The sequence below is a fragment of the Juglans regia genome, chromosome 4, assembly GCF_001411555.2.
Source record: "Juglans regia cultivar Chandler chromosome 4, Walnut 2.0, whole genome shotgun sequence".
Classification (NCBI taxonomy): domain Eukaryota; kingdom Viridiplantae; phylum Streptophyta; class Magnoliopsida; order Fagales; family Juglandaceae; genus Juglans; species Juglans regia.
The window spans coordinates 27162781-27190754 of NC_049904.1; the positions used below are offsets into that span (position 1 = coordinate 27162781).

Consider the following 27974-nt stretch of genomic DNA (forward strand, 5'->3'; position numbering starts at 1 on the left):
GGTCTTCTATTGGGGCATTACAAATTGTATTAGAGCTAGACCCAACGAGGACGTCGGAAATTTAAGGGGGATAAATTGTGATACCTCATATGATAAGGCTAAGCATAGGTGGTGTATGAGATTCCATACTATTTGAGAAGAAGAATTTATTACTCTTTATAAGGTTCTAATGGGGCTCCAATTATATAATTGACTAGTCATTTTAGAGTATATGACATGTGATTTGAGTCTTCCAATGGGACATTACAAATGGTATCAGAGCCAGGCCCGACGAGAACGTTGGAAATTAAAAGGGGGAGTTTGTGATACCCCATATGATAAGACTAAGGATAGGTGGTGTATGAGATTCCACATTACTTGAGAATGAGAAATTCTTGCTCTTTATAAGGTTTCAATAGGGTTCCAATTATATCATTGACTAATTTTTTTTTAATATAGGACATGTGGTTTGAGTCTTCTATTGGGACGTTACATATATATATACTAACTGCTTAAAGTAGTCGAGAAATATGCCTTACGCATGTATCAAGGAGATTGTGCTTGTTTGAGATCACTGATCAACATTAGTCAGTCAGGTATTGATAAAGGTTTGCCTTTCAAAAAAAGAAGGGAAAAAAAAAAGCCAAGAACTACGAAAGAACCCAACACCAAAGACACGAGCAGTATTGAGGAGAGTAAAAATGAGAGGCTGTAATTCCATCTTGGGACCATATTTTATGAATTAACTGAAGTTTTTTGTAATGTTAAAGATGTAAAACATGATGATGTATATCAAAAAAAGAAAAAGATGTAACGTGTTAGAAATACTAGGTCAAAGAATATAGCGGAAGCGATATTACCTCATCGGAAATATCTTGGATCTATAGTAGTTGTTCCACAGATTCTTCGTCGTCGTTGTTGTTCATCTGTAATCCTCCCATATTTCACATATACCAGATTCTTCATCGTTGTTGTTGTTCTACAAATTCTTCGTCGTCATTGATGGTGGAGTGTGCTACGTGGTAATATACAAGAGTAATGCTCACATATTTCACAGCCTAGATGTCGAGACTAGAGAGAATTCTTTGAGAGAGAGATCGTTTGTGATGCAAGTGTGTCATCCAAAGGGAAGAGGGGCTATTCTGAGCATATCCCCTGGCTAGCCATTAAGGGCCAGCCATGAGAACTATGGGTGTCCCTATCTTACATCTCCTACTTGAACATAGTGGGCAAGACCCCAGGTCTACATCTCTCAATATGTTCTCGATCTTGTTCATACTGGCAAATAGACTATGCGAGTATCAAGCATTGCTATAAAACAAAAATGGGAGCGCTATACCAAATCTCTCTAAGAGAAGACCGGCATAACAACATCCCTAAAAGTGTCTTGTTATGCCCCGACTCATTTGGTCACATCAGACTAAGCATCTCTAATCCCTCTCGAGTCCAAATGACTTAAAGTAATGCTCAATCTCCATAAAACATAATGTACTCACAACTATGTCGCAACTTTCAAGAAGTAACATAACTTACCGGCAGTGAATACACACCAATATCGATATGTTACCAAATAGTCTTTCATTTGCACTCATGTCATTTAGTTTCAGTCCAGTCATTTTTCCAACAATGTCTCTTTAGACCGTATTATTTAGGGCTGCAAATGGTCCGGTCTGGTTCGGTCCGGCAATGGACCAAATATGGTCCATCGTTTTTCCGGACGAACCGGACCGAACATCCAAAGGGACCAGACCGGACCGATAGCTATCGGTCCGATCCGGTTGGTCCGACCTATTTTTTTTTTAAATAATTAATAAAAAAATTATTTAAAATACTAAATTAAATCAAGTGACTTATTAATGTGAATTATGTAACAAATTCAATAAAAAAATATTTTATATGGTCAATCATAATAAATTAGATGAAAATTATATTATTAATTTATATAATTACTATATAATTAACTAATTGATATTATATATTTATTAATTCATAGAATATTAACAAGTGTTAATAGCATATTTAAAATTTTATATTGTTAATAGTGATAGGTTAGATGAAGATATGTATAAAATATTGTTAATTTATAAAATATTAACAAGTATTAATAATATATTTAAAAATTTATATTGTTAATTGTACAATTATTATATATATAAAATATTTATTTTATTTTATTTTTCATTAGGTCCGGTCCGGTCTGAAAAAACCCTGGATCGTGGACCGGACCGAATGTTTTCGATCCTTTAAAATGTGGACCGGACTAAACCGGTCTAAGTCTCGGTCCGGACCGAAACGGTTGGTCCGTTCGGTCCGACCGGACCGTTTATCACCCCTAGTATTATTCATGGTCATAAATAACATACCATAGTAGCAAACACTAAAACATCAACCTCGTAACATAGTCAAAAGTCTTCTAAGGATATAAATAAATTAAGGTCATCAATTATGACATATAGGACTCACACAGTGAGAAAGCAGGGATTCATTCACTCGCATCTACTGTTTGTCGCAAAAGTGCATGTAGTATGAAATACATGTTACGGTGGAGTTCTCTTTCCAAAGAAAAATAGTATATCTAATCTCAATACACCGTACATGTCTCAGTGCCTAACACAAGTCCCTCCATTTGCTTGCTATCCAAAGTGTCAAAAAGGATCTCGCATCTGACTAAACCACAGGCTACATGGATTGTGGGTAACCATGCACAGTCCTTCTAAGTATGATGGACCTCATCTTAGCTCTCACTAAGGCGACGTATCTTTTGTGTCTTACAACTTATCCCTCCCTAGACAAATACCGAGTGCCACATTGTCTCATCTTTGCTCGCTACCCCTTCATAGCGCCAAAGGCGATCACTCGTATGAGTGAGTATATCTAAGCCTATCAATATACATTTTTCACCATAATTCCTAAATTTATAGTGAATGTGTGTGCTTACCAAAAATGTTTCCAATCACACCACATGATCATAAAACACATCAGTATCATATGCACAACGAGCAATACCATGAGGTAGAGAGAAATCACATAGTCAACTACAAATTATTAAACCACAACTCTCAAGTGATATTTAATGACTATTTCTCTCAATGTGAGAACCCAACACCAAAGACACAAGCTGTATTAAGGAGAGTAATGAGAGGCTATAATTTCATCTTGAGACCATATTTTATGAATTAACTGAAGCTTTTTGTAATATTAAAGATGTAAGACATGATGATGTATATCAAAAAAAAAAAAAAAAAAGATGTTGGACATGCATGTAATGTTATAAGAAAATTGTTTATTTGTGACTAGTTATTTATTGTTAAATTTTTTTTTTCTGCCAACATAAGTTTATTTTAAATAAACATTCTCATACTAAATAACTCGTCATAAATACTTATTTTTCTTATACGTATGGCTAACATTAACTTGGGCAATTTATATATATATATATATATATATATATATATACTAGTAGAGAGCAACGTGCTAAGCACGTTTGTCTAGTTTAATAAAATTATTAATTTTAAAAAATAATATAATTTTTTTAAAAATAATATATAGATTTCAATCAATAAACAATTTCAATTTTAATAAACAATCAATAAACAATTTCATTAATTTATAATCAATACAAGCAATCAAATTACCTATACTTTAAATAAATAAAAAAAACGAATGTAACAAAATAACAAATCAAATAAAAAAATACTAAGAAAAGAAAATCTATAAAAGAATATATCAATGAGAATTCTAAAATTACTATAATATTTATCATTATTATATATAAATAAAAAATAAAATTATTATAATATATAAATAAAAAATAACATTACTATAATATTTATCATTATTATATATATATGAATAAAATCATTATAATATTTATCACAATTATATATAAATTAAAAATAAAATTATTATAATATTTATCATTATTATATAAAAAAATAAAATAAAATCATTACAATATTTATTAATATTAAAAAATCACTATAATAAAATTACTATAATATTTATTATTAAAAATAACATCACTATAATATTTATGAGATTCACATATTTTTTAACTATTTATCTAAAAATCAATAACTTAACATACTTCACATATCTAAATAATTTAAAATACTTTTAATAGAATCTATAAACTTATTCTAATCTCTATTCGAAACTATTAGTAACCATTCTTAACCCTTCTTATATATTTTCACGATCTAAACGTAACTCTCTCCTTAAGTGTTTGATAAGCGTGGTCTTGAAAAAAAAAAGGAAAGAAAAAAAATTAAGTTAACAGTGTTGTTCTGTCCAGCAGATATATCATTCCCAAGAAAAATATCTACTACGTAAAGCTGCCGTGCAGAAAGATGACGTACGGTTTCAATAAGAGCATACAAAAAAATGATCAAGATCGGATCTTACTGTATCTTGAAGACCAAGACCAGTTGGTCTACACCTCGATAATCATTTTTATTTGTCTGTACTCCGTACTCCAGCTTAAATCCTAGTGGCTAGTGCCATCAATATCTTATGTCGTCAATTTCAAAATCCCAGCCAATTTTATGATGAGATTTTATTAAGGTGATACTATATTAGTATTCTTTGTTAATGGTCATGGTCAGAAATTATATATAGAATTATATAGGAGAAAGACCATGATGGCCTGCACCTTGCTTGCCGGAGATCAATATCATCATTTATTATTACTTGTAGAATTAAAATCAGTTGTATCAGGCTAAGTGATATTTATCATCAGTTGTGTCAGGCTAAGTGATTGATAAAGGACACTTTGTATGCTCGACCGCCTCTTAATGTGAGTAGGTAGTAGCTGGCTAGAATTTTGGGCCAGTTTCCTATTAATTGAGATAAGTTTTTTTTTCCCTTTTTTTTAGTAACAAAAAAAATCAAATTATAAATAAATAATAAATGTCATTAAAAAAAATATATGCTGGACCTTTCTTATGCTCATTGGGTTGAGTATGAATCTGGGGAAAAAATTTTTTTTTTTTTTAAAAGAACAATTATGAAGAACTGAATGATATTAGGAAAAACAATTATGAAGAACAATTATAGAGCAATATTAGGAAAAAATAATAATAAGAACTGAATGATATTAAAGAGAAGCAATTAAGAAAAGAAACGACGACAAATATAGTTTCTTAAATATTGAAGCTAGCTAGCACAATTAAAGCGGGCACTATTTCATGATTTTAATGGAGATGGAAGATGAAATCATAAAATCTCTGCTCAATTAAGGCTATATATACTGCCGACAATTCAAAAACCAGATCGTCTCTGGTTCTCTCTCCCTCTTCAACCGTGGCTCTCTCTCTCTCTCTGGTTCTCCATGGCACCGAACACAACCTCTAAGCTTTGCAGTTGCCATCGATCGAGGGCCACTCGTCCACGAGGTGCGGTGCCTGTCCGTAGCTCCTCCATGAGTCAAATCACTGCTAAGGATAGTCCTGCCCAGCCACCTAAAAGTGACGCAGCGTCGTGCTCCCCAGCCCAGATCTGCCGTTGTGATCAGCAAGAGCACCGAAGTCGTCTGAAAACCCCTTGCCTAATCCCTCTCTCCTCGATCTCCTTCCTCAACATGCAAATAAAAGATAAAATAACCAAAATCAGATCTTGGATCATCTTCAACAACATAGATATTTTTTCATAAAAAAAAAGTTACAACTCTGGATAGAGAGAGGGGAAAAGGGAAGACGCCCAGGGTAGTCCAGCCCAGCCACTTGAAAGCCATGCATCGTCGTGCTCCCCTGCTCAGATCCGCCGCTGTGATCTATTTTTTCATAAATCTGTAAATCACACAACTATAAAAAAAGAACTCCGGATAGAGAGAGGGGAAGAGGAAAAAAAATGAGGAATGATAAGATAACAAAAATTCATCTACAATCTTCAAACCAGTTCGACGGTATGAAAAAAAAAAAAAAAAAACTCAATGATGCAGAATACAAACTTGAAAAGAGAAGTTGCAAAGAAGAGAGATAGAGAGAAGAAGGTCACTTCGGTAAGAGAGAGAGATGGTAGCGTCCTGGAGTACAAACTTGGGCTTGCTTGGCTAGAGAATGGCCCAGACAATGAGTGCAGTCACCAGGATGATGAGGTTGAAGATGAGGGTGCCTGCACCTCAATAGAACAAGAAGCGCTCTGAACATTAAAGAAGTTGTCGGAAATTTTCACTTTATCTGGACGAACTTTCGTCCTTTAACGCGGATTTAACGAAAAAGCAGATTTAACGGAAAATAAGAATTTCCGTTTCACAACCGTTTGATAGCCACTTATATAATAGAGATAGATATATGTATTAAATGGACAATCCTAGATAGGGGCCGGGCCGGCCAACATATGGACAATGCATGTACCACTGGGCATATCCCTAATGTATTTGAGATTTCTTCTTTGATCTCTTTTTAAATATTTTTTTAAACATTTTTAACTATTAAGAAAAAAATCATAATTTCACTAATAATCATTTATTTAATAATTAAATAAAAAAAAATTAAAATACTTAAACGATAACATTGAGTGGATTAAATAGTATTTTTTATATTAAATTGCAAATGGCTGCCTCAATTTTTTTTTTTTTCTTTTTTTGGGGAGGAATCCAGAATGTGTACAAAAGCAAAAACACTTTTTTTCCATCTAGCTCACTCCACTTTGACTTTTTACCTTGCTAAGAAATAATAAACAAAGGAAGACATATTTTGCCCTCAAACGTTGAAACTTGTATTATATGGACGAGTCATTCTACTCATAATTCTTATATCATATATTTGTTAAAGAAAAAAAATAAAAAGATAAAAAATAGAAGCAAGAGTATGGTGTAAGAGATAATGAATAGAATTTTTTTATCTAATCATAACTGTTTCGACCCGTTATTAAGAGTAATAATATTGGATATAATTTTAAAACGAAAAAATTTCGCATACTCCATTTGAAAAATAGTGAGACTCATTATTAAAAGATATTTTTTTATGTAGATGTTAAATTTGTCTATTTTTTTTCGAAAGAAGTATACAGACTTACTTGCACACCGAAAAATAAAAATTGTATCTAGTATATTCTTTTATTAATATCAACTATCAATCTTTATTAAATATCATCAAGAATATTTACTCAATATAAGATTTAATAAATCTTTATAAAATGTCACATGAGAGTTTTCACAAAAGAAGGCCAAGCTTCCATAGAGAACTGAGAAACATCTAATTTAGTCTGAATAACGTACATATACACGTTAAGCATAAGGTTTGTTTTTACAATTTCTATTGTAAACTCATTTCATTTCATTTAATCTAATCATTATAATTTTTTTAAATTTTTATATAAAATAAAATAAATAATTTAATTTTTTTCCAATCTTAAAATAAAAATAATAATAATAATAATATATTTTAATAATATTTTATTCAACTTTTAATTTTAATTTCAACTCATCCCGACTTCACTGAAAAAAAGGAATAATTCACCGATAGCATTCTCTTCCTAATCTTTTGTCTGAGACCAGTGACCGGATTAATTGCGTTTGGATCTACTGGAATTCACCAACCACCAGCAAGATTAGGTGGCCATGAATTGACGATTCACCATTCACTGGCATCAACGCCGTTATTACAAATATATATTTTGCTAAAATATCTCAACTTGCTAGGTTTACTATTTTGACGCCATCCAATATATATGTTGCTCATTTTGTTAGAAGGAATTAATTGAAATAGGCGATACATTTTTTCTAATGATCATCCATGTATTATATTAAAACAATTCTGCTACAGGTACCCGTCTTCGGGTACCCGTAGCGGAATCGCTGACGTGGCATTATATTAAAAAAAAAAAAAAAGGGCGGAAAGGCCTCGTTTCAGAGCGCCATTTGATTTGAGAAACCATTTTTGCGAGCTGTGGGTTCATCGTTCTCCATCTGGATCCGAAACCATTTTGCGCTGAAAGGGAAAATCCGTTCGTCGATCTTCATCGCGTTCAAGTGAGTGCAGTCGAACCCAGAAACCATCTTCTGCTCTGAGAAAAAGAAAAGCAGGTTCGTCTTCTTCGTCGTGTTGGACCTCTGGTTTCTGGTTTTTTTTTTTTTTCTTCATCTTTGGCATCACCGGCTCCATCACCGTCAACTGGAACTGGTATTCCTCTTGGGTGTCTGAAGAAACGACACCCAATGATGCACAGTGGGTATGGGCTTGCTCTGTCTCAAGAAATGGTAGTCTGAACAGCAGCCGATCTTCTTCTTTCTTTTTATCATAAATAAATAGAACACCTACGGAGATTGAATGTAATGTGGGTATTTGTTATAAATTTTTTTGTCACATTCCTGGATATGGGTTTTCATATTCATTATTTTTTTGTAGTAGATGTGTTTGTTGTTATGCCATGCTTATGGACGCACAGCCATTAACTTCTTCCTTTTGTCTGGTTAAGTCTTGTATGATTATTGGTCCTTAGCTTTAATGCTGTAGAATTTCAAGGGACGCAATTCATATTCTAAGTTCACAATGTAATCTGATCACACAGCCATCAATCATACACGTTGATGAAGCTTGTGTTTTAGTGTTTAGTTTTGTGCTATTTCGAAGAACGGATTATGTATCAAACGAAAACTTTAGAAAAGGAGTGGGTGATGAAATAGACGTCCTTTTTAGTTTCAGAAGCCTTTCTGCAATGAGATTTTGTATTTGTTTTTTTATCATATTTGGGTGCAGGACTTTTGATTTGCATCCACTGGATTAAGATCGCTATCATATACTAACTATCTCTGGAAATAATTCGCTATTCCAGAAAACCTTGGCTCTAATATTGATTTGCCCACTGCTGCTCCACAGAAAAATAAAAGAAAAAAAGAAGCAATGAAGCATTGATGTAACATGTTTTCAGTCTTTGATTTCCATTTTTTTGAGAATAATTCATTTTCCCCCGTTATGTAACATGTGAGAAATCAAGCTGCAATGGGCTACTTGTTATCACGTACTTTGTTACCATGTTTTTACCCTTTTCCAAACTCATCTTTTGTACTGAGCTCATTCTTTTCTATGGAATTGATGTTTTAAAGCAACACGTAATGGTCAGTTAAGTGTAAATAAATCCTTTTAGCTAATAGTTTAGCGGGGCTTTATGTACTTCCAACTTTATTTTTTTGGAATTAGTTGGTTGTACGATGAATTATTTTTTTGTTTATTATTGGTTGTAAGGCAACAGATTTATTTATTTTGTGTCATTTTTCTAATTAAGGATCCTTGATATACAGGCCAAAATGATATGGAATAGGATCTTCTCTACTAACTAGATATGGGGTGTTTTGATCATTTCTCTTGTCAATTTAATCCTTCTTAAAAACTCAATGACCAAAATACCTCATGTGTTTTTTTTCCTAAATGAATGCTATCCATTTCAAGTTGAATGTAGAGAACAACCCTATTCTAATTGTATGCCTTATGAATTTTTTTGTCTTTTATATTCTTCAATCAAATGTTGGTTTCTAAACTTGTTGTCGAGCCAGAAATTTGTTCCTTCCATCAGATATTCTTTCCCAATAGTTTCTCTCATGCTAAATATTGTAAGTGTTGGTCTCTTACTTCTCTATTTAATGATAGCAGCCATTATCACTACCAAGGTGTAATATTAAAAATAATAATGGCAAGCTTAGCTGTCTAGATGGTCCAGCTTAGCATGCAGAAATTTGAATACTATTTGTTCTGTTCTGCATATATGCAAGTCATAATGATAATGAGAAGATAAAACTTTGAAGTTTTGTGGCTAAGTATTTTTTTTATGAAGTAATTGATTGTGGAATTATGCAGTTAATCTCTTCTCGGCATGGGAAAAGGGGATGAATACTCATCTCCTCAAATACCATCTAGCTCAAATCCCCCAACCATTGTATGTTATATTTTTTACAATGTTGCTTTATTTCTGTGTTGATATTTATTTTCAAAATACATAAATAACTTGTGTAATTATGTTAGGATATACCATCAAGTAACCGGTACTTTGTAGATTACACCAGTCCCGATTACTACGGACCACTTCCTGCGGCAATGCCTTTTCCGCCATATCCTGATGACGGGCAATATCCAAGAAACATTCAAGTGGTGATTAAATTGGCTTATTGTTTTTTTGTTTGTATAAGTTGGCCCTTTTTTTTAGTTTAATGTCATTGATTTGTCAATTTCACATGGCAGAATGTTAGTGACCCGACTCCTCTCATGACTACATATTCCGCCACGAGTGAAAGAGTTGATATAGACGAACCATCTAAATGTAGAGAAACTGATATTCCATGTACATCTGAAAGCAAAGAAGATAGACTAAATTCAGAAGAAACTGAGGATGGGATTGTCGGGACACCACATTTGTCGGATGAAGTTGGTGGTGATCCGATTCAACAGCCAAGTTCGGGAATGGAGTTTAATACTTTTGAAGAATTAATGGTCTATTATAAGCAGTATGGTAAGAAAAGCGGGTTTGGGGTAATGATAAGAAGGACTGATAAAGGAGATGATGGAACTGTCCGATATGTTACTCTTGGTTGTGCTCGTGGTGGGAAGGCTCGGAATAGGACATTGAATGTCGCTAGACCACGTCCAACAGGAAAGACAGAATGTAAGGCAAAGATTAATGCCTTAAAAGTTGATGGAAAGTTCCGGTTGACAACAGTGAATAATACCCATAACCATGACCTTAGTCCAAATAAGGCTCGCTTCTTTCGATGTAATAGAGAAGTGAGTGACTCTGTAAAAAGAGTCCTAGATATAAACGATATGGCTGGTATTCGAATGAATAAGAGTTTCGGATCTCTCGTCGTAGGCGCTGGTGGATTCGAGAACCTCCCATTTTTAGAAAAGGATTGTCGTAATTATATCGACAAGGCAAGACATCTAAGGCTTGGTAAAGGTGGTGCAGGAGCGCTTCAAGAGTATTTTTGTAGGATGCAGTACAAAAATCCTGGTTTCTTTGCACTGATGGATTTGGATGATGAGGGGAGGTTAAGGAATGTCTTCTGGGCAGACCCTCGTAGTAGGGCAGCCTACCAGTACTTCGGTGATGTGGTGACATTCGACACTACATACCTGACGAATAGGTATGGGATGCCCTTCGCACCATTTGTTGGTGTAAACCACCATGGGCAATCAATTCTGTTGGGAGCAGGGTTGATTTCCAGTGAGGATACAGAGACTTTTGTTTGGTTATTCCAGACGTGGTTGAAGTGTATGGATGGTATCGCTCCAAAAGCTATTATCACCGATCAAGACAAGGCGATGAAAAATGCAATAGCTATTGTTTTTCCTGAAAGCCGACATCGACTGTGTTTGTGGCATATACTGAAAAAAGTGCCCGAGAAGTTGTCCTCCTATGCTTCGTACAAAAGTGGGATGAAGAATGCATTGATGAAATGTGTGTATGACACGCATACCATTGACGAGTTTGAGAAATCTTGGGATGAGTTAATCGATACGTACCACTTGCATGATAATGTCTGGCTGAAAAGTTTATACACTGAGCGTGAGTATTGGGTGCCGGCATTCTTGAAGGACTGTTTTTGGGCTGGGATGAGTACAACGCAACGCAGTGAGAGCATGAATGCTTTTTTCGATGGTTACGTTCATGCTAAGACAAACTTGAAAGAGTTTGTCGATCAGTTTGATAGTGCGTTGAAAAAAAAAATTGAGAGTGAAAATAACGCGGACTTCCACTCATTTAGCGTTACCATTCCTTGCATATCTAGATCTCCTCTGGAGAAGAGATTTCAAGAGTTGTACACAAATGCTAAATTTAGGGAAGTTCAGATGCAACTTACCGGCATTATCGATTTGGATCCAGAGTTACTTAAGAGGGATGGTGCAGTAAAGACCTATCTGGTAGAGGATGAAGTTCGTGTGGAAGAGTTCAGTAAGTTGGTTACGTTTTCTGTGGACTTCAATGAGGAAGATGCAGATGCTAAGTGTTCATGTGGTTTATTTCAGATGAGAGGTATACTGTGTCGGCACATTCTCGCTGTATTTAAGTGTAATGGGAGAAAATCCCTGCCAGAGAAGTACATTTTAGACCGATGGAGGAAGGATATCAAAAGGAGATACACGTTAATCGATAGCAGCTATGATGCAGGGGATCAGCGGCCAGATGCTTGCAGATATTCTAGTCTATTAAAAGTCTGTTATCAAATGATTACTTATGCAGCGGGTTCAAAAAAACATACTGAGGATGCCACACATAAGTTACATGCAATGATTGAATTATATAGTGAGAACCAAGAACCTCCATCAATTACCCTCACTGGTTCTAATGTTGGTTGTACTCAAAATGACACACTCACTGTGGGTAGTTCAAAACAAGTGCTCAGTCCATTGGTTGTCAGAGGGAAAGGCAGACCCCCATCTCTTCGGAGAGCATCCAAGATGGAGAAAAAGATGCGGAAACTTAAAGGAAAGACAAAGAAAGCACCAGTAAACCAGAAACGTAAACAGGTGAATATTATTTTAGCTTTAAAAATATATTTGTTTCGGGGCTATTTTATTACATGCAAAAACTTACGTTCATTGAATGCTACTTGTTTATTAGAGAGATGGAGGAGATACACCAGTGCCAGACACATGCAGGAATTTATTTGGCCCATCAGTGTTAGATGTTTCCAATGTTGGTTATGTGCAATTATATTACTTTTGTTATATTTATACTTGAAATGTTATATTTATGTTTTTATTTGATTTTCATGTTTTTTTTTGTTTGTTTATCTCCAGCTTGTTCAAGACAAATCAGCTGTTGTCATTGATGGAACCCAGATTGGACAAACAGTGGGTGGGAGTCAAGAAAGTGTAATACTTCTTAACTTTTCATATGTCAATAGTAATATTGACATATTTCTAATCTACCATCATGAATCCTTACAGGTTCAATTTGGGTTGGACGGATCACAACCTGAACAACTTGGATTGGATGATTCACAATTGGTTCAACCGTGGTTGGCGAGCCCAAGGAACTAATTCCAGGTACTACGAGCTAAGGATATAGATAAAGTAATAAATCATCCGTGTTACAACATCATATGGAATCTGCTTTTGTTAGATTATTGTGTCGGGGTACATTAGTGTGGGGGTTGTCTTTGACCAAACTTGGTAGATGACAATAGCTCAAGTGAGTGGCAGTTTTAGTGGCGGTAGTTGCAGTACTACAAAACAATAGAATTTTATAGCATTAAAGTAAGTTTCTTCTATTTTGGAAATTCTAAAAATATTATAATGGTAGAAAATCATTTTATCTAATTATATATATATATGATTTTACTCTCTTAAAAATATATAACAAAACTCTATATTTATTTAATGTTGAAAGATTAGTATTTTATAAATTAAAGTTGAATTTATATTTTAATTATCTATTTTAAGTTAATTAATTAGCTAATAACCTTTCACATGAATTACTGTATTACTGATTTTAAAATTTGTAGCTGATAGTATAATAATAAACCACATTTCAAAGTAGAAAGTTCAGCAAAATGTTTATCCCATGACCCAGATGGCAAGAAAAATTATAAACAAACTTACCATCATGATTTTTAATTATGACCCCGCAATTAGCTAAGCCAGGATTCCTGGCCTTTTCAATTAACTCCATCAATACTCAGCTTAAATTTACAGATGGAAGATACCATTTAACTAATATTAAAGGCTTAAACTTTGTACATCTCAAATATATTAATTCCTTTATTTTTATCATGTGGTTTATCTTCTATATCAATTATATTAATTCCTTTATTTTTATCTTACTTCACATGCAGGAAACATTGGGGTTTATTGGTAGAAACATTGGTGAAGGATGTTCAAGAGCTGGAAATGATGTGATGGATTAGTCATGTTTTTGTTTCTTGGTAGAAACTTTAATTGGGGTTTTTGGAAATCTTGACAAAAGATACAAGATTGATGGTAATCTCATGTTGGTTGTTTTTTTGTAAGTTGTACATGTAATTTTTTTGGAAATCTTGACAAAAGATACAAGATTGAATGGTTTTTTGTGTAGTTGGAACAAATCATAACATTATTTTGAATTATTTTAGTGGGTTGATTATTTTAGTACCTACTGGTATTTTAGTGGGTTGAATTATTTACTGGGTTAGAGAAGTTAGTACCTACTGGTATGCAGTTACATGTATGCAGTTACACGCATACTTACAGGTATGCAGTTACACGCATACTAAGCCAAAGCTACGGCTTCTTACACGCAGTTACAGGGCATACACGCATACACGCATGCTAAGCCAAAGCTACGGCTTTGTCCAATTATCCAAAAAAAAATTAAAATCACACGGAGTGTGCTTTGGTTGGCTCATCCCTTTTGTGTGCAGCTGTCAACTTTGTCCAATTATCCAAAAAAAAAATTAAAATCAAATTAAATATACACTATATACAATCAGACTAAAATACTCAAGTGTGCCCTAACTCCATAGTCCGAACAATGCTTTGTCGGTTTGAGCGAAACTGGAGTAGTTTTGACTATATCCATTGGGAGAAAATCAGTTGAAGGATATTGGTTATTTTTCCTCAAAGCATGCACACTGGTGAATCATATAAATCTCCAGTCTGTGACAGTTACAGCAACCATCTACTATTTGGTTACATAAAATTTCTGTTTTGACCAAACTTTCATAAGAAAACCACGTAATGTGCAAACTGACATTCTAATCACATAAGAATATCCATGCAATATGCATTCATAGTTGTAAGAAATTATAGCACAGCAAGTCCATCCTTCAACTCTGCCGCTGCGCTACCACAAACTTATGCATCAACCAAACAATCCAGGCATCCTATGAGCCAAATTTCCCAACCCAAATTTATTGTGGCCAAGAATATAACATAAATGTCAATAAACAATTACATAAACGGGAACAAAACATAGACTCAAACCAAAATCAACAACTAGAGTTCAAATAGAATTGCTTAATTTCAGATGCAAGTATGTTTTTGAAGAACATAGGAAAAAAAATGCAATTAGACTATACAATCATACTAAGTTCTAACATCACCAACCAACATATAAACAACTTAAATATACATAGCAACTAACTTCTAACACTATTTGTAAGTTTATCACTTATTTACAAGACAAGTAACATGCTACAACAAATGCGGCAGCCCAATACATCCGGAGTAGTGTGCGTGAGCGTCTGATTTCAGCTTCGCGTACAATAAGCGCCAACTCCTTCTTCACAACCTCTTCATTTCTATTGGATAGCGCCATCTCTCTCATCTCGATGTCATCCGCTCTCCTCCGGAGATCAACTTTGCTCTTTTCGATATCGTCAAGTATCTTCTCCAACTCTTTCTTCGCTCTTAACAGTTCATTGTGAGTTTCTCTTAGATCGGACTTTCTGTATTGATCCTCCTCTACCCACTTAAAATACTTACAATATGGTAATCCCTAATTATTTTAAACATATTTGAGAAACATGTTAGATGCACATAATATTTAAATTTTTTATTAAACATGAATGTAGTTACCTTTGTGTTGTAGTTAAGACACCCTAAGAAGGGTCGTCCTGGATTTCTTGTAGTAGATGAGTATCTTAGTTGGGCTTCAATTTCACAGAAGCATAATAGTTGACCCGAACTTCGTTTACCAGAAGATGAAGAAAAGTCCGTTGTGGATGATGAGATATTCTTAAACTTAAGGTGAATAAGAAACAAAAGGAAAATGGACAATCAAGAACTTTGAGAAACTTTCAGCATCTTCTTTAAAAGACTATCAACTATCAAGACAATTTAAAGTCTCCACACATTTAAACTAAACAAATCTTACTCTCCAAACATTTAATAAGATATTCTACATGTTGGACCTTAGAAATAATTAAAGTCTTCCTCTTCCCATCATAACCTAGATTCCTTAACCACCAAAACCTAGATTTAATTTGGTATCATTTGCTCCTATATGTGAGACGAGACAAACAAAGGATGGCATGTTCAAAATCTGAGACATGATATTTTGGTGAATATCAATCACACAATGCTTATGAAAACAGCACACAAACCCATCCTAGTAACATTGTAACACGTCTTGCAAAAGAAATTATATAGTCAAGATAAAACACAACTAAGAACAGATGACTGAATTAAATTATTCCTTGATACTCCTCAATCTAAGTTTGAAAATTTAGTGTATAATTTAAAACCATAATAAAGATATGACATAACATCTATTACTTATCATCCAGAAAAACAATCCTAGTAACATTGTAACACATGTACAAATAAAGAAATGATTAGTCAAGATAAAAGTCTCAATCTAAGAACAGATGAAAGAGACAGAAAAATTCTGCTCGTACATCCATGGCAATATCCAGAAACAGCACACACAATCCTTCACCTCGTCTCGTCCTTTTTCAATCCCCCAATGCTTTCAATGTTTTTGGGATCCAGAACATTTATTTCCTTTTTGATTTTCCTACCAAAATAAAGATTATACCTAAGTGAAAATGCCTTCATTTTAGTTTTGTTTTTTTTAGATCAATCATGCCTACTGCTACTAAAACTGAAGGAGACAAGATTTCTCAACCACGGTAAATGAACAATCAAGAAATGATATACGAAAAAAAAAAAACAGAGTATTTATATTTTTCTGCTCGATTAGGACTAGGGTTTCGAATCTACAAGTATTTCGAAATAATTTGTAATTTCGAGTCTAAATCAAGTGCTATTTCAAAATCCACAAGAATGTCGAGATCTCCCATTATGGTTAGGGTTAGGGTTCGGGTTAGGGAAAGTTTTAGGGTTAGGGTTTTCAGTTATTCAAGATGAATGTGTACTCACGGATTTGGTGATTTTGGAAAAATCGAAATCATCTATTAAAAGCTGAAACAAAATTATTGGGAGATTCGGTTGTGGTCATGCGAATAGATAGATGACAATCAAGATGACAAAGAGAGTACCTCCCTTTGTGTATCGTCTTCCTGCACGTCGGTGGGGACGTCGCTCAACTGAGCTGAAGAAGATGACCACCCTCCGTGTTTCGTCGTGTTCATTGCTTGCTTGGGAAGGTTCCCATGTTCCGTGCGGGATTCCATGGGTTTCGTGGCTGAACTGAAACTAGGGGAGGTCGGGAGGTCGTCTTCGGGTTTGAAACGGCTTTGTCGCCTCGATGGTCTTGCCAAACGGCTTTGTCGCCTCGATGGTCTTGCCAATTTGAACGAGCGTGAAGGATTATTAAAACGAAACCGCACCGTTTTAATAATCCCACGTGGACTCCCGGGTACGCGGTGGGTACCCCCCCCGTGTACAAGTAGCATTTTTGTTAAAACACAGGAATACAAAGGAGGCCGGGTCGTGTGCTTTAATTTAAGAAAAATACTATAAAAAAACCTTACACCACATTCCTTTAGCTAGGCAACATATGATTTGTCATTTTTTCTTGTTATTTAAACACACATATATTTAAGCATTAATATAGACAGAAAAAATGATAAATTACATATTAATTAGATGAAAGTACGTATTGTAAGATTTCTATATAATAGAATTTTTTTCCAACAAAAATTCTTAATATAGTGAACCCAGTGTATAAAAAGAAAATAAAAAATGGGCAATGGCCCACAAATCTAAACCCTTTATTTGTTGGCAAAATCAAAGAGGAGACCACAAAAAATAAAATAAAATAATGTTTTCTAGCGTATGGTCTCTTGTTTTCACAACACTTTTCAACACATTCCATTTCATCATTACAATTTTTTCAAATTTTTATATAAAATAAAATAAATAATTCAACTTTTTCAAATCTTAAAATACTAATAATATTAAAAAATATATAATAATATTTAATTTAATTTTTAACTTTTATCTCAACTTATTTTATCTTATCAAATCAAGAAAAACAAACTAGACTAATGAACTGCAATTGGGAGCAGCAGTCGACCTCGGTGTTAGTTGAGTCATGTCTTGGCAAAATGTAGTTTTTTATATCCACTACCTTCGAATTCATATTGAGAAAGAGTTGTGTCCAATGTTACTTGCAATAATGTTAGCCCATGGAGCTCACCCATCGGCAGAGAGATCGATTGGAAAGGACACATCTAGTACAAGGCTAAAAGGTCCAATGGCGATCCACGTGTACTTGAAAACGATAGAAGAGTTTTACTATTTATAATCTTTATACATCATATATTATATTTATTTTTAATTTTTTTAGTTTTATTTTTTTTAAACTAATCGAGTTCTTTTACTCATCATTCATATCACATATATGCTAAGAAAAAAAAAATTATGTATGGTGTGTGATGTAGAGATGATCATGAATCTGTCCCTGGAGCTCACGCACACATACATATTGGTTTGTTGGTGAAGATATTGGCTACATTTATATGGTGTGCCACATGAAAGTCGAAGGTTACTAGAAAGGGATTAATCATTAATCAAGCCTAATTTGATCTAATGGAAAATGAAAAGGAGAAAAATTATGGACAATCATGACCTCCTAGTCTTTGAGGGGAAGGAAAGCCACTCTGGTAGCCAGTTTGGTTGGTGGACATAACTCCTATTAGAGGAAGGGGAGAGACTTATCTTAGAAAATTAAAGATGGTGGGGGCAAATGTGTTCTAAGATGATTAAATAGTTGATACTCAAAACTAAAGTCACACGAGAAACACATGAGAAATATGTTATATTTATGTTTATCTTATGTGTAGTAATATTTGAAAATCTTTACAACACACTTCATCCACGTGACATAATTTGATTTATAAGATTTAAATTTAAAAATTTATCTTTTAAATTAAATTATGTCATATGTATGATTTGGGATGTAAATATTTTTAAATATGGTTATTATTTATCTTAAGTATCATATTGACGTGATGGTATTTAATAATCTTTAAATTAAATTTTATCTATAAATTGGTCTGACGACTACTATCACACTATGAAAGTAAGATAATATAGTTTATAGAATTTTTTTTATATTTTTTAAAAAGTAATTGGATTATATATTCCATTTTGAAATGGAATATACTAATTTCACTATTGTTGTTAATTGTATATAAATATAAAGGATCATAACTCGCTTAAAATACAATGTTGGACTCGTGGATCATGAATATTCGATAAATATAATGGAACAAATTAATTCTAAAAAGTGAAAGAATAGAGCAAAAAAAATAAAAGCAAGTAAAATGCGGAATATACCTTTTTTGCCCACCAACTAAACAAAGGTTAGGTAAGTACAAACGAGTATGATCTAGTGCTATTCGGACCATCATAAAAAAATCTCAACTGTCCTCATGTCCAATGCGCCACGAGGAGTAAAAGACCTTTCTCGCCCTTATCAACCACTCGTACATATCACTAGCACGGGCCTCCGCGACTCTTCGACTGTCTGATAGATTCATGACCTGCTCGCATCCAATCATACGCCTTCACCGAAGAATATCTCAGTTTTGACAATGTCTCCAACTCTCGCCGCTAACGGCGATATCGCCGGCACTAAGTCGGCTTCGGGACGAATCGCCTCCGTTTACAGCGAGGTCCAAAAGAGTCGTATCGACCACGAGCTTCCCCTTCCCTCTGTTCTCAGAAGTTCCTTCAAACTCGTAGATGGCCCTGCTAGCTCCGCCGCCGGCAATCCAGGTTACTCTTCCTTTCACTTGTCATTCTGATCCATGAGTCTTCGTTTTTAAATCCTCATTTCTTCGCTTCGCTCCTAAGAACTTCGACTCCTTTTGATTGCTTAGAACAATCGAGGAATAGAAAACCAAAATCACTCTTTCGATTTCTGTTACACTCGTTTTTTTTCGTTTTAGTGAATAGAAAATAGTTGGGTTTCATTTTTTGTTATTTGTTCGTTCTTTTTCTTAGCTTTCAAACAGAGAATTGAGGATTTTGGTTTTTGAACTTGAATCTGTTGCGGTGTTTTCAGGAGAGATCGCAAAGTTGTTTCCGAATCTGTTCGGGCAACCGTCGGCAAAGCTGGTTCCCAGCGAATCAGATGCGTTGCAGCCTGAAAAGAACCTGAATATCGGTGTCGTTTTGTCTGGAGGCCAGGCTCCCGGAGGACACAATGTGATTTGTGGAATCTTTGGTGAGGATCTGAATATAAAGGCTAATTTGGCATCGTTTTCTGCCCTAACTGTTTGAATGTTATATGAATAAGAACCCGGATCCGGATATTGGTGGCAGATTACTTGCAGGAGCGCGCGAAAGGAAGCACACTGTACGGGTTTAGAGGAGGTCCTGCTGGGATCATGAAGTGCAAATATGTCGAACTGAATACAGAATATATTTACCCGTACAGAAATCAGGTGAGGCAATTTTTTGTCATTTCTAGTATTCCATGCATCTACGAAAATCCTTTGATTTAGTTATCAGTATAAATTGATGTTTGTAAATTGGGCAATTAGCTATTGTAAAGTATTCTGTGCATCTATGAATCCTTTGATTTAGTTATAGAATATACTGGTGTTCGAATGAGGTGAGTGGGCCTTATGGAGTGAGGCTACTATGAAAGCACACAAGAGATTGGGACACATTCAAGAAATATCCACATTAAGGTGGGTGATGGATCCAAAATTAAATTTTGGCTCAATGTATAGTTTGCCGATAGTGTTGAGAAGAGTTGTGAATAGTAGTGAAAAAGTAATAAAAAAGTAATAATAGAATGTTGAATAGTAGTGAAAAGTAATGAATAATAGTAAAAAGTAGATGAAAAGTAATAATAAAGTAATGAATAGTAGTGAAGTAAGTATTCTGAGAATACTTGAGGTATTCTTGGTATCCAAACCTAGCCTAATCATATTCAATGGTACTCCCCAATGGAATGTTACATTCCTCAAAGATTCAACATGATTGGGAAATTGATGCTTTTTCCAAGTTCTATGACCTAGTGTACTCCACCATCCCCAAAAAAAAAAACTAATTGAAATCATCAAATAAAAATACCCTCTAGATTTTATACATAATTCTACAAACATAGAAAATGCCCCCCCAAAAAAATTTATAATCTCCATATGCTCTTTAAAATTTTTTAAAATTTCAATATACCTAGAAATGTCTGTCTCCAATTTTGTTTTATAGTCCCAAAATTTTGTTTAATTTCGATATATTATCTATTTTCAAGGATGTGGCTTCTCCAAAATTAAAATTAAAACTAAGTTTAGGAGAAATAATAAACTTATTAATATGGATCCCAGCATGAAAATACAAGAAAAATTATTTAAGGTCGATGATCTATATAAAAAATAGTTTGTAGTTATGTTTTTATGATTTTTCAATCTCTTTTTAATTTGCATCAAGAAATGATGTTTGCATTCCTAGGATCATGTGCAAGCCCCACCCACTTCCTTTGAAAAAGTAAGTAAATCTAGGACCCATATGAAAAAAATTATTTTTTAATGTGGACCGCACTTTTTTTTTCAAAGGGAGTGCGTAGAGCTTGCACACTTTAAGACTGTTTTTAGCATTACTCTTTACATAAATGTGTCACACAGTAGAAAAGCTGGCCTCCCTTCGACGCAATTGCTGGTTCTGCCATTGCTCCACCCTTTTGTTGGGGGGAGTCAAAGAGAAGAATTTTTTTGTGCCCCTCTAAGAAATGGAAGTTCACAGCCCGCTCTTTCTACCAAGTCATGACAACACACAATCCAAATTTGCTCCCATGGAAGAGTATTTGGAAGACAAAGGCAGCATTTTTGTATGGACGGCTTCCTTAGAGAAGATCCTCACTCTAGACAACTTAAAGAAACATTGAATCATAGTCATGGATTGGCATTGTAGTGCAAAAAGCGTGGAGAATCCGTCGACCATCTACTACTTCATTTTGAGATTGTCATGATTTTGTGGAATGAAGTCTTTGCTCGGATGGGATTAGCTTGGGTGATGCCGACGAGGGTAGTCGACCTCCTAGCTTCTTGGAGATGCGTTTGGGGCAACTCTCAGATTGCATCAATATGGAAAATGGTTCCAACATGTTATGGTGGTGTAATTTGGAGGAGAGGAATGAAAGAAGTTTTGAAGATCAAGAGCAGTCAATGGATGAGCTTAGAAATTTCTGTTTCAATACTAAACTCCATTGGTCAATTGTAATTGATTTTCATGGCATGACTTTTCATGAATTCCTTGTATAACTAAATTAGCACACTTAGACGTTCTTGTATATGTCTTGTATACTCGGGCTTTTACCTATTCTTATGATCAATAAAATCTTGTTTACCGGTAAAAAAAAAGTTTTATCAACTTCGTTGTTGTATTGAAGTGAGTGAGTAGACATGAGGATAATAAGTTTTATGGTAAATGAAGTTGAGTATGCCATTGCCATGTGCACATACAGAAATGTATGTGGATGCTTAATGCGAAAGTCTCAGTCATTTTGTATCTAATTTTGTTATGGAGCTATACATGCACTCATGTATGTTAAACTGATTAGATTTTCCTTTTTTATCAGGGTGGATTTGATATGATTTGCAGTGGGAGAGACAAGATTGAAACTCCAGAGCAGGTGTGACTCATCTTTCTGGATTATCTAGGGTGTTTGTGTTGAGTTTGTATGTGCAAAGACTGAGTGCAAATGGTTATGGTTTTTAGTTTAAGCAAGCTGAAGAAACAGCATTGAAGCTTGATTTGGATGGACTTCTTGTTATTGGTGGAGATGACTCCAACACAAATGCCTGCCTCCTTGCTGAAGATTTTAGGTATGTTTTATGGAAAAATACTGTTTTCGGAATACTTCTGTTTCTTTCTCTCAGTAATCTTTGCATGTTGTTTATTAAATTTGCATTATAGTTTCTTTTATAAAAGGGAGAATTACAGTTAACTACCTCATGTTTATGGTTTCAGAAAAATGCTTCTTGAAGTTATCGATATCAAGCCTAGGTGCCTCTAGTTGACAGCAGTTGATTGTACATTAAATAAAAATGCTTTTCTGTTATGCTAAATGACACATACGTATTAGTATTTCCATGTCTCTCTTAAACTTTCAGACTGTAATTCTGAATTTACGACATCAGCCTCTTCTTGTCATAGTATCAGAGCTCTCCTTGTCAACTCATTCCGATGATATTGATCCTTCAGTCTTCCTCTCCTGTACATTCATGCCACCTCTCTATTTTTTCCATCCCTTAGTCAGATCAAGCCCAGTAGATTTTCTCAAGTGTACTGGCATTTTTTGTCTGATCTCACATTCTAGTTTTAAAGCGATCTATGGTTGAATTTCCAGGGCGTTTTAGCATCTTAATCTAATTTTTCCCCCTGGTATAATTACGTTAATGATCATACCATGTAATTTTGTGTTTACTATTTGTTCTATCAGGGGTAAAAATCTGAAAACTCAGGTACTTGGATGCCCTAAGACCATTGATGGTGATCTGAAATGCAAAGAGGTTCCTACAAGTTTCGGGTTTGATACTGCTTGCAAGGTATTTTCACTCAGAATTTTATGCTATGCTTTTCATGCTTTTGATCTTTCATGGTTTCATACTACAACAATAATTATATCTGAGTTCCATAATTTACTGTGATCTCATTTACAGGGGCTTGAAAATATTACTCTGTGCTTATCATTATATGATATATTTACTTTCCTGCAGATTTATGCAGAAATGATTGGCAATGTGATGGTTGATGCCCGATCAACTGGAAAGTATTATCATTGTACGTGTCAGGTTTGACATTTTTAGTAGTGTCTATTTTTTTTTCCCTTCACTACGAAATGGCAATACATTCAAAATTATGAGCTGTGACCATCTCTACTAATATTCTTTCAATAAGCTTATTAGGAAAAACTGAGCTTTTGGATGGAAAATAAGTAGAGAAAAAACTAAAACCACAAATAAATTGTAGACAAGAGACATTATGTTTTTTTAGTTTAGCGCAAAAACCTTTCGGAAATTAGAACTTTATATGTTAAAGGGAGGTTTGAATGTTTCTCGCCCCCATTATGCTCCATCTTTTGTTAGTAGAGTTTCTTCCTCAGATTTCATGCCAATCCACATATTTTTTGTCGTGTGTTGCACAACAAAAAGGCTTTTTATTTAGACTTAGCCTTGTTTGCTGTGACACAAAACACATTGAAGAAAATACCTTATGATTAATGCATATGACAAGCTAGGGTTTGTATTTGAAACTAAATGCTCTATGCATAACCGGGCATGACAGCCAACCAAGAGAGACACTTGAAAATTTTGTTAATTTTAGAGCTATGAAAATTGATACATTCAATGCTAACTGACTTGAAAAAGGCCGTGACAAAGTCATGGAATGGTCTCAAAAGAAATAGTTTTTGGTGCATGGTGTGCTTTGCATCCTCACATCTATTCTAGCCGCATCATTAATCTTCACCTTAGCTACCTTTTCTAATTCAGTTTGCATCGAATGTACCAACTTTATGGCTGTGATACCAGTCATGGAAATTGAATTGTAAACATAATAGGTTTGGTTGTGGTGTTGTTCTTGTAAACATACACCCTCGTATCTCTTCAAGCCATGTCAAACTTATCTCATCCAGTGATCATCTGGTTTTGTGGTTCATTTAAGCGAAGTATTATTTATTGGGCCCATGTTTGCAGTTGTACGGCTTATGGGGCGTGCGGCTTCACATATTACACTAGAGTGTGCTCTACAAACTCATCCAAACATTACTATTATTGGAGAAGAGGTATCTTCATAAATCTATTGTTTTAATTTTACATCACTTGCAGAGCCTGGTATATTTGCTCATGATATTTCAGGTGCAAAAAAGAATATTAGATTTTTTATCCAACATAAGCGCACATGTTATGACAAAAAGGTAGCACCCATGTAATTGGTTGAAGACTGTTTCTAACATTTTAGTCATCGATGCCTTGATATCCCTTCTCCATGGTTATTGAAGAATGTGTAGTAATTGATTGGAAACGCATAGCTTGATATGAGTTCTAGAGACATTTCATCTTTGAACTGCTCTTTGGTAGAAAGGAATTGATCATTTTTCTCAGAAAAGATATCATCTAATTTAGATATCTCGATACAGGTTGCTGCTAAGAAGTTGACGCTGAAAAATGTGACAGACTACATTGTAGATGTTATCTGTAAACGTGCTGAACTTGGTTATAACTATGGAGTTATTCTTATTCCTGAAGGACTGATTGATTTTATTCCCGAGGTAATATTCTTGATCATTGAATCGTGTACTATTTTTCTTTACCCCCCACTCTCTCCCATTTTCTCTTATTTCTGGCTGAATGCTCAAGATTTTGATGCACTGCTCTTTTACAAGTACATGAATGCCACACCACTTTACTGATTTAAAAGCTATCAATTTATTGCTTTGGCATTTGCAGGTGCAGCACCTTATTGCAGAATTGAATGAAATTTTGGCCCAAGATATTGTGGATGAAGGTGGGCTGTGGAAAAAGAAACTGACAAATCAATCTCTACAGCTTTTTGACCTTTTACCTCAAGCAATCCAGGAACAGTTGATGCTTGAAAGAGATCCTCATGGAAATGTCCAGGTATTTGTTTTAATCATATTATTGTCTGTATAGTAGGATTTTGACCTAACGGAAGATTTCCTAGTAACTATTGTACTATTGTTCACGTTGTATGTGTTTCCTACACTCAGGTTGCTAAAATTGAAACCGAGAAAATGCTTATTCAAATGGCTGAGACTGAGTTGGAGAAGAGGAAACAAGAAGGTGCATATAAAGGACAATTCAAAGGACAGTCCCACTTTTTCGGGTACTTATTTTCTTTCCTTAGAGAGCAGTCATTGGTTCATATCACAAATTCTGAATTGATTTTTTGATGTGATGGTGGGGTGCGTGTTTAGTGACTGTGATTTTGGCATTAGGCTTTGGGCTACCCTTGACAAACCTGATGATCCTGACTTGTACTGAACTTAACATTCATAATTGTGTATAATGCTTCTCTTCATTTTTTGTGGCAATTTATATTGAGAAATATTGTTTAAGATTCTTATCCCGAAGATTAGTTGTTAATGTCCATGTAAATTTTATTTCTTTAGGTACGAAGGGAGATGTGGTTTGCCAACTAACTTTGATTCTAGCTATTGCTATGCATTGGGTTATGCTGCTGGAGCTCTCCTTCAGGGTGGAAAAACTGGGTTGATATCATCGGTCTGGATTCTATCCCTTTTCACCTTACTCATTCTGCTTAACTTTCATTTTTTATTTTTATGCTTTATTTATTCCTTTTACTTTGTTCTCAATTTCACACTTTTTTTTTGTAAGTTCAATTTTATATTGTCATGTCAGATGGTAAAAATCATAACCGAGCTAAACTGTTTTTGTGCTTTTCATGATGCCTCCAGGTTGGGAATTTGGCTGCCCCGGTTGAAGAATGGACAGTTGGTGGGACTGCATTGACTTCATTAATGGATGTTGAGAGGAGACATGGTATTACCATCTTTCACTTTCTTCCTCAAATTCTGCAGATTTAATATATCGGAACTTTACATTTTTCTTTTTCCTTTTGTCCTTCATTTCAGTGAAATCTGGACAGAATAATCTGTAACACTTTGTCTTAGCAACTTGTTTTAATGCTGTTTTTTCAACTAGCAGTATTTTAGGATGTTATTAGTCTATGATATGGTTCGGCTGTTTTTTTTTTTTTTTTTTTACTTGTAGAAAAAGGGGGGTTTGGCAGTTTTTTCTGTTATATGTTATTCACGTTCTTTATCTCTATTGTTTGAGCTGTTGTTGAAAGTCTAGTTTATTTTCCAGGTAAGCTCAAGCCGGTGATAAAGAAGGCAATGGTGGAGCTTGATGGTAAGTTTTTTGGTGGACAAACTTCTCATGGTATTTTCACTTCCATATTAAGTTGTAAGGATCATTTGCAGCATATTTGTTCATGATGGCATGGCGGTGTTTGGTAACACCATGCAATATCATTCACGTTCTTTCCTATTCTCTTCAAATGTCGAACAAAGAGAGAAAGTGATCAGCAACTTAAAAAAACATGATGAATTTTCAGGGGCCCCTTTCAAGAAATTTGCATCCATGCGGGACGAGTGGGCAGTGACGAATTGCTACATCAGCCCTGGTTAGTCATTAATTTCATGTTCATCAACCATCATTTCCACCAACTTTCATCAGTTTATGGTGGTGTTTGTTCGGAATATCGTCCCCTTAAAAAGTCTAATGCAAACACCTCATTATATTGTTGCCATCTATTCTACTTATCAATTCGCATTGCAGGTCCAATCCAATTTCATGGTCCAGCATCAAACGCAGTTAATCACACTTTACTCCTTGAACTTGGAGCTCAAGCTTAGCCAAATTGTTGCTCTGATGCACGGTCATATATATTTAGAGAAGGAAAAATATTTGCATCAGCCCCACACCAGCACACACTCAACCTATTGAGTGTAAAAAAAGAAAAAAAGTGATGTGAGAAACCATCTAAATCTGTACTTTTTCTGCATCTTTGAGATTTCTGTCCTTTGTTTTGAAATGGGATTTTTGAGAATTGTGTTTTTACATTATCTGGAGGAATATGTATGACTATGAGATAGTTTTGCGTCTCATTGTGCAACTCAGTTTTCGAGTCTCTCAAAGCACCCATTTCTGCAACTTCTTGAGAGCGTTTTCATTCCTGGTCTGCTAAATGATTGTATGTCTATCATTTTTCTAATAATAAACGACTGTCGTTAACTAGTCAAATCCATAAAATGTCATTTTTTAAAGAGAAATGATAGTTACAATTATGAATATGTAAATGTCGTATAATTATTTTGAAAAAAATAAATAAATATGAAACATAAAAAAAATTAATTTTTTAATAGTAGATTTTATTCTTTTTCAAAATGACTGTATGATGCTTGCATATTCCACGATTATATGTATTATTTTTTTTTAAAACAAGAACAAGGTCGTTGTCATCAATCAAATCCAGAGTTTTTAGCATTCACGTTAAAAATAATCTGTCTCCGAAATTGTAGAGATATTATTTGAGAATTGAGACACAAAATGATAAGAAATTGAGCTGCTTTAAAAAAGTTCTCCATTTGAGCAACTGCTAAGAAAGAAAAAAAAAAAT

The 27974-nt window shown here is 34.5% G+C and overlaps 2 protein-coding genes and 1 long non-coding RNA gene across 5 annotated transcripts; 2 read left to right on the forward strand and 1 right to left on the reverse strand.

The window, feature by feature from the left end:
* Window positions 1-5041: 5041 nt before the first annotated feature.
* Window positions 5042-6270, reverse strand: LOC118348248. Its single transcript, XR_004801332.1, has 2 exons — window positions 5974-6270; window positions 5042-5780 (listed from the first exon to the last, which is right to left on the reverse strand). It is a non-coding gene; the product is annotated as an uncharacterized LOC118348248 (long non-coding RNA).
* Window positions 6271-9789: 3519 nt separating this feature from the next.
* On the forward strand, window positions 9790-13819 carry LOC109002811 (protein FAR1-RELATED SEQUENCE 5-like). Its single transcript, XM_035689269.1, has 8 exons — window positions 9790-9852; window positions 9939-10064; window positions 10155-11479; window positions 11699-12437; window positions 12532-12606; window positions 12711-12764; window positions 12861-12920; window positions 13748-13819. Exons 1-8 carry the CDS (start codon window positions 9790-9792, stop codon window positions 13817-13819), a joined length of 2514 nt encoding a protein of 837 aa, XP_035545162.1.
* Window positions 13820-19305: 5486 nt separating this feature from the next.
* LOC109002812 (pyrophosphate--fructose 6-phosphate 1-phosphotransferase subunit beta-like) lies at window positions 19306-27592 on the forward strand. 3 transcript variants are annotated; one of them, XM_035689524.1, is made up of 17 exons: window positions 19306-19577; window positions 19867-20028; window positions 20127-20248; window positions 22387-22440; window positions 22527-22633; window positions 23251-23356; window positions 23528-23591; window positions 24506-24594; window positions 24949-25080; window positions 25259-25429; window positions 25540-25655; window positions 25942-26053; window positions 26248-26332; window positions 26660-26704; window positions 26910-26978; window positions 27134-27252; window positions 27333-27509. In XM_035689524.1, the coding sequence occupies exons 1-16, from the start codon at window positions 19394-19396 to the stop codon at window positions 27208-27210; spliced, it is 1695 nt and encodes a 564-aa protein (XP_035545417.1). In that variant the 5' UTR covers window positions 19306-19393; the 3' UTR covers window positions 27211-27252; window positions 27333-27509. The 3 variants fall into 3 exon arrangements, with proteins under 3 accessions (XP_035545417.1, XP_035545418.1, XP_035545416.1); XM_035689525.1 differs by having other exon boundaries at window positions 27134-27247; window positions 27328-27509; XM_035689523.1 differs by having other exon boundaries at window positions 27134-27592.
* Window positions 27593-27974: the final 382 nt, after the last annotated feature.